The sequence below is a fragment of the Cygnus olor genome, chromosome 19, assembly GCF_009769625.2.
Source record: "Cygnus olor isolate bCygOlo1 chromosome 19, bCygOlo1.pri.v2, whole genome shotgun sequence".
Taxonomy (NCBI): domain Eukaryota; kingdom Metazoa; phylum Chordata; class Aves; order Anseriformes; family Anatidae; genus Cygnus; species Cygnus olor.
Window position 1 is genome coordinate 11,337,903 of NC_049187.1, and position 7,662 is coordinate 11,345,564.

General features: G+C 47.1%; 1 protein-coding gene across 8 annotated transcripts in view; it reads left to right on the forward strand.

The window, feature by feature from the left end:
• PBX3 (PBX homeobox 3) overlaps positions 1-2,611 on the forward strand; it is a 113,674-nt gene extending 111,063 nt beyond the window's left edge. For all 8 annotated transcript variants that reach the window (XM_040531380.1, XM_040531374.1, XM_040531377.1 and 5 more), the window contains one exon: positions 1,041-2,611. Coding sequence is in view for 6 of the 8 variants with exons in the window: in XM_040531374.1 (XP_040387308.1) it covers positions 1,041-1,133 (93 nt within the window). In the remaining 2 variants the exon portion in view is untranslated. The remainder of the gene's footprint in view (positions 1-1,040) is intronic.
• The last annotated feature ends 5,051 nt before the right edge of the window (positions 2,612-7,662 follow it).

Consider the following 7,662-nt stretch of genomic DNA (forward strand, 5'->3'; position numbering starts at 1 on the left):
ATGTGCTTTCCCCGTGCTAGGTGACGGAAGGCTGGCGGCGGTGCCGAGGCGCGGGCGCGCAGTGCCCAGCTCAGCCCCGGGCCCCGGCTGTCCCAGCGGGTTCGGCAGCGAAGCGCACCGCGAGCGTTAGCATCGGGTAACCTTTGGCAGCGCAGGGCTGTGCGGGGAAGCATCCCTGCAAAGGCTGCGGGGCGCCGGGGGGGCGCGGGCGGCCGCCCCGTCACTTCCACTCAGCCTCCCCCCACTCACGAGCCCCGCGCCTCCCTCCTCTTGACTGACACAAAAATATGTAGCGACAAGCTGTCTGCCACAGCAGAAATTTGATCAGACATTGATTTCAGCAATTGCCTCTATGGGCCGAGACATAAGGCAAATTTGTTTCTGAGCACTGCTATTGCTGATGCAGGTCTAATGCGGTAAGGGCCGGCGGCGTGCGGGGGCACAGAGCGACGTCCGAAATACAGGCTGCACTCGCAGATAATTGGGAAACCGATCGGAGCAGTCCCTGCCTGCCTGGCGTTTTTGCCTTTCTCTGCTGGCAGATCGTATCTAGAGGGACCCAAATTCACCAGGTGCAGCTCGCTCTGCAGATGGCTCTGCCAGGTAGAGAAAGGCAATTTCAAACTTTGGGAAGCGAGAGGCGATCGGGTTAAATACCGATTGCCCCAGAACCATTTTCTCAGGGAAAAAATAACTTGAAGTGTCAGCTAAAGGGATGTTCTTCATTAAAGCAGGGATGGTCCTTACAGAATCCCAAAGTCATAATTGCAGCTAACATCTGGCTAAAAGATTTCTGGTTTCTTAACTTGCTTTCTCATCGAAGGATCTGCTTTATCCACGAAGCCTATTTTTCAGCATCTTGTGTGCAAGTAACGTGTTTGTTTTTTCTCCTCACAAATTCTGCAGCCAGAGGGAGTTTAAGAAAATCTCTTTCCCAGAGCATGTCCTCCCCAACCCTGGTCTTGCCAGTCCGTTACTTTCTGCGTATGATATATTTAATATGCACAAATGTATCAATTGAATTGTTTTTCCCTTTTCAGGCTAATGGAGGCTGGCAGGACGCAACTACTCCATCTTCTGTGACTTCCCCTACAGAAGGGCCGGGAAGTGTGCACTCTGATACCTCTAACTAATCTCCTAGCAACACTTTTTCCCTGAGCTGAGATGCCTTGATTAGCGCATTCAGAGTCACAGGAGAAAAAGGAAAGAATTTTTTTGTAGCCAACCACCTACAGCTTTACTGTAAAACCTTGTCTTATTAGAAAACTTGGTAAATCTGTTTTTTAAAGGTATCATAATCATTTGTATTTATACTTAAAACACACAATGTTAAAAAGCACTTTATCCAATTAGGCCAAGATTTAGCATTGTTTATAGCCCTGTAACTATTTTATCATAATTTATTATCAACAGTTTTAACAATATTCGTCTAACAGTTGCCAATTACTTGGCCTTAAGGGTAAAAGAACAGTACAAGTTTAACCTCAATAGCAAGAGCAAACACAAAGAAACACCTCACCTAAATTTAACTTCTTGCATATTTCCATGGAAAGTCTAAATGAATTACAGACTTTGATTGTGTTTAATCTTTTCATATCTCTTATAGAGTTGGAATAAAAAGAACTGTTCGGTCATTTCAGTTAACAACGGTTGTGTTTAAGAATCATATTCATCACATTTTTGTTGTGATCTATTGTTTTATAAATTAGATTGGATACCAGGAGCATCTTTTCTTGCTAAAAACACCGGGAGTCTACTCTCTGTATTTCAACAATGGACGTAGATTGTTCTTAAGAGATGAAGATACTTGCTGCTTATTTCTGTGAAAGCCAAGATCTGGGGTTTTACAGTACGAGCTAGGTGCTGCACATGATTGCCAAGATTTGTTACTTCTTCTTGGCAACAAAGCAAATTAAAAAAAAAAAAGGAAAAAAAGCAAAAGAAAAAAAAGCACCATTATATGGAGTGTTGTATATAGTGTAGCAAAAGAGTATTTATACATCTCACCAATCAAAACACAGCTTTATTACCTCATGCGAACTCATACAAACCAATAGACTTTCAACATGTTCTGTAGCTTAGAGTGCTCACTTACTACCTCTGAACGATACTCACGCTGTAGTTTGTCTCTTTCTTATCTTTTTGCATCTTGTAATTAACTCTTTGTTTCCCTCATGAAATGTAATGTACATTGTAATCTTTTAAAAGAATCAGGGTTGCATTTGCAACTTTTAAAAAAGCTAAAGTGGAAACATTGGGTCTTAGGTTTAACACAAAACAGTAAAACTGTTGTAAATACTGAGAAACATTTTGAATGTTCTTCATCTTGTTACTAATCCACGCAAAAAATACAACTAATTGTAATGCATACAGACTTCAGTATTCAGTACTGTATATTCCACCCTGTGTAACAGGGCGCCCTTTCTTTCTCTCTTTTGTATTGTATGCGATTCTGAAACTGATTGAGTCATGAAAATAATTTGTGGCAGTGATTCTAATGTATTAAAACGTTTCGTGTTACTTTCTAACTGGATTACACCCTGGATTGAAAAGTCTTCCTCGTGGTAGTTATATGTAGTTTCAAACATGAATAAACTTTTTGCTTTCATGATCAAATGTTGATGCAATTTCTTCCTGCTCAGTTTAAGTCAGACCTAGAAGCTAAAGTAAGCTAGCAAGTGTACAAGCTGCCGTAAAGCAGGAGCTAAGCATTTCTTTAAATACCAGTAGCTAGTTGTGCCCTCTCGCCCAGAGGAGATTTGGCATTCTGGGTGGAGCGTGTTCTGACAGCGAGCAAGAGCCTGCTGGGCAAAGGCTTCATAACCCCAGGTTCTCCCCATCCCTAGCCTCCATTTCCACGCTGCTCTGCTTAGGAGCAAAAATCCAAGTGGAGGCTAAGGAAAGGGTCAGTTCTTTAGATAAATTTAAAACCCATCATCATATTCACTCTTAATCACCATTTTTATTTAACATTAACTTTGAAACTACAACCTCAGCTAGCAAGTATAATTTGATTATAAAAATATTTTTCTTTATTAAAAAAACTTTTTTGGAAGGACATATATATATAAATGCTAATTTTAAATCTTTTTAATAAAGTAAAGGTCAATAACAGGTAATAGCCTATTTACCATATCTCAAGGAAATTGACTCACAGGAAATCAAATTAACGTTAATCACTTGCAGCAAATGGTCTTTGATAAATATAACTACTTACTCCTTCGGTTAGTGCAGCTAGGCAGGAGGAGGGCTAGCTGTCACTGCTGCCAGCCTGCGTGAGGCAGCCCGGGCGATGCTCCACAGGAGTTGCCTGCTCATCACGTTGCCTTTCCAGTCAGCTGCTCAAGCCTTTAGGTGTTGTTTTGGTGGCTAAATGATTATTTGCATGATTCAATTAGCTTGTGGGTCAGCTTTTCTTATCAACAGTTCTTGTATCAGGTTATTTTGTAAAGTACTTTTGTTCACCTGCTCCCACCCCCAGTACTACAGCCACACTCACCTCCCTCCGTATCCCACATGCCCTTGAGCACCAATTATTGCTTCTGCTTTTGTTTGTCGAGCAGACACAACTTCTCGATCAGTTTTAGAATTGAACTTTGCTTCTTTCAGTACCGATGATGCATTTAAATAAATAAGTAAATAAATAAACACGCGTTGCAAAGCCTTCACTGCCAGTTACAAGAGTTGGGGCAGGCAGGGACTGTGGACTTCTGAAGACTTCTGTGCACAGACAACAAAGAACAGAATGCTTTGCATTTGCTATTGGAGTTCTCTAAGTCCACACGCTCTGTGTTTATGCTCCAGCTCAATGGAAACAGTATTTTAAATGTAAAGTGTGTCAGTGGAGGCGTAGGCAGCATAATGAACACACAGACGTCCCTCATCTTGATCACATCTCTGCTGGCCACAGGCAAGGACCTGTCATGCACTGAGGAGGTTCATAGGAAGGCCATCAACAACCTTTGGGCCGCACTTGCATGCCCTGCGCCCGCTGGGCATCATTAGCGTGCTTCTTTACAGCATTAAGGCTTTGGGTCCCTTTGAATTACAAGTGCAATTTGGCCTTTCCTTACATTGGAGAACAGCCACGTGGTTACATGGCAAATAATAAACATCTTGTCCTTGAGGCTTGATCACACATCAGAAAGGTTTACTGCAAGCACCAGTGTTAAGATCAGTGCTGTTGATGGTATTGTGTTTCACCCGGTAGCTATGCTTGGAAGGGCCGTCCGAGCCTCTCCAAGCAGCAGCCGCTGGAGTAAGGACCCCTCCTGCGTGCAGCCCGGCCGGCTCACCCCGCGGGACCTCTGTCACCACTCCACGTGCCCTCCACAGCATCTTGGTGGAGGGAGGAGACCCCCTTCCCTCCTGCCCATGGGACTCTTCGGTGGCGCAACCCAAATTCCCACATCCAGGTTTTGAGCTATCAGCACATGTGAGCGTCACTGCCAGCGGACCCGCCGGAGCCCCATGCCACCAGCGCGCAGTGGTGGTGGAGGAGCATAGCCCACCGTCCCCATGCCCATGGCCATCCTTCCACCTGCCGCACCGTGCCAGCCCGGACCCCTCGGAGCACAGTGGGACCAGCCGGGGATTTGCAGTGGCTCCCAGGAACTCCAGCGCCGTTGTGATGAAGGTGTGCCTGCTGTCATCGTTGTGCTGTACCTCACGGAGCTGTGCCAGGCACACGGGGAGACCCCTGGTCCCATCCCTGTGCTCCCCTCTGTGCGGCTGTATCAGCCCCCATGCCCATCTCCAAACCCAGCCCCATCTGAGCCGCTCCACACCAGGGCTGGGCCGGGGGCTGTGGCACGGCCACCGCAGCGAGGAGCAGCTGGGGGCCGAGGTGCCCCACAGGAGGACACAACACCCATGCAAATGCCCGCGGCACACGGCGCTCCGGCCAGCATCCCCAGGGCTGTGGTGGGCAGGGCTGCAGGAGCAGCCCCTGCAGAGCTCTCGCACTCAGCGTGAGCAATTGCGAGCCAAGGCCCTCCTGTGGCAGAGGCAAAGCAGGCGATGGATGACCTCCTCCCGGCATTCAGACACCGAGCTCCTGGTGACGTGTATCTGGCCTTGGATGTGATGAAGGATCCTTGGTGCAGGAAGGGAAGAGTCAGGGAAGCTGAGGCCTTCTGGCCAGGCAAAGTCCTCGGAACTGGTTAAACAGGGGCAGCTCTGCTGAAGGGTGAACTGGGCGTGAAGTGCGCTAGGCCGAATGACTCTGTTACCCTGTATGGATGTCTTTTGCAAAGACTAAGCAAGAGTCGGATGTACGATGCTGATGCTAATATCTGTGCCATGTATTTCCAATGTGATAAAAATAACTCCAAGTAACTGAAGATGTTTCCAGTTTGTGTTAATAAAATACATCTTTTTTTAAAGAATGGAATTCTTCAAAGATTGGCAAATTTTATTTTATTTCATTAGCTTTAATGTCACTGCCATATGGACTGTGAAGAAAAGTGAACCATTAGATTGGAGGGACTGAGTTATCAGCATGACACAGAAAGCACTGATACAATTGTTAAGGATAAGCTCTGGGAGTGATTTATTGCATGCATTGTATTAGCCACAGAGGAGTTATGATATGCTCCCCATTCCTGTATCATATTAGGATTTTATTAGTCTAATATGACACGGTAATATAATATATGATTAGAATTCCCATCCAGTTATCCTTCCCTCGGTGGTGGTGAGCAGAGAAGGTTTTGTGCACAGCAGCTCCCCAGCCGCCGCACAGGGGGGACGGTGTTGGACAGGGCCGCAGGTAAATCGGCCCCCTGGGCTGTCCGGGTGGGAGCGTGTGGGTTGCTTGCTTCTGCGCGGCCGTGCAGGTCAGTGCGGGCAGGGTGTCTGCTTTCCCTGTGCATCTGAAATACAAAGCCGCTCACTTCTTCCTGCAGCGTGACAGTGGGAGGACGGTGCAGGTATTTAAAGTATTGGTGACAGCTGTGCTGAAGGGGCTGGGCTGAGTCGTGGCAGTACCTGGAAAATCGGACTCGATGTGCCAGAGCGAGAAATCTGCCGCGGGCCCCAGCCCTGCCCCAGAGTCCCTGTAAAACCCACCTCCCGCAGGCTGGGGCCGCTTGTCCTTGCTGTGCAGTGCGCTCGGAGGACCTGGTGCAGCAGGGGGGTGGATGTGTACAGACCAGGTAATGGGGTCTGAGTGGGGGCAGAAGCTGCGGGTGGCAGCTGGGAGGGGGGCTGGGGCTCCCGTCAGGGGCTGCCATGCCGCGTGCCCACCGACCCCTGCACAGGGACTGTCGGCACCGCTGGCTGTGTGCGACCTGGGCGGCTGGCTCGGGCTGGAAGGGCCTGCAGGGCCAGATCCTGACCCCAAACTACCTGCAGGGGTCAAGCCAGTGCCTGTGCCATGAATTCAGCTCAGCCTTTCCGACCGCAGAACACGCTGCTGAGGCACACCACGTGTCATGTCTCATCACAGGACCCGCCTTGCCCCCACAGTTCTCCCCATGCGACCCTGCTCACTGAAAATTCTGCTGCAACAAATTCCAGAAACAAACTTTTCTTCAAAGTTTCCAATGTGTCCCCCCTTTCATTTGCTGCTAAATCCCCAGCTTCGCTTGCAAGCAGGTTCTGAAGCAAACACCATTTGTAGCCTGGTTCTTGCCTCCAGCAGCAGCAGCAGCAGGAAAAAAAGTTCAAGCATATCAGAGTGCTACTAGGTGATAAATCCCAAAATCTATATCAAAGCCTATTTGATCATCTCCCTGTCATTGATATAATAAAAAGGATTAATTTATTGGAGACTGCCAAAACCCTCATGTGGCAACAAATTTAAGAATCTTGTTTACTCAGGCTAATTAAAACCAATTAATTTCATTCATATCTGCAGCAACTAATGTGGGTGTAGGCGCGTGTGCTCATGCAGGAGTGCCATAGGTGTGCACGTGGCTGTGCCCTGCCAGGGGCAGAGCCCTTACTGGGGTGGGCGGTGGGTCCCCTCGGGGGGGTGTGTGAGGGGTGTGGGGGGTGTGGGCAGTGCCCCCAGTGGGGAAGGCCCCCCCCCTCTTCCTCCTCCTTCTCCTTTTCCTCCTCCTTCTCCTTCTCTGTCTTCTGCTCCTGCTCCTGCTCTGGCCACCGCCCCAGGGCCATGCTGTCTCCCCTCGCCCCTCACCTCTCGCCTACCAGAAAGCGCAAACAGGGCTTTGGGAGAGTGAAAAGGGGCAGTTTCTTATGATACGAGGTCACCTATTAATGCTGTCTATTAGGATAATAAAAAGCTGCATTTTTTTGTGGTAAAATTCAGCATAAAGAGCACGCGTCATTAAATATGGAAATCCAGAATTTTATTAGCAATCTGCTAGATCTGAACTGACGCCAATTAAACAAAAAAGATATCATTTATAAAAAGGCAGAGTTCAAGTTGTATTAAATATGAAATGCAATTTTCTGGTGGTTGTGATTTATTACCGGTGGTACATTGTTCAAAGAAGCATGTTATATTTCAATAGAGAAATATTGTTTATTCATTAATATTTTAAAACTTGCTTATTGCTGTGTATGACTCTCCTGCAGAATGAAACTTATGATTTAAAACATGAATTAATAAACACATTTGAAAGTGTTAGACAATATCATAACCACTCATTTTTCATTTTACTGAGAGCATATTAAACTTTTATAATTCTGCGTGTA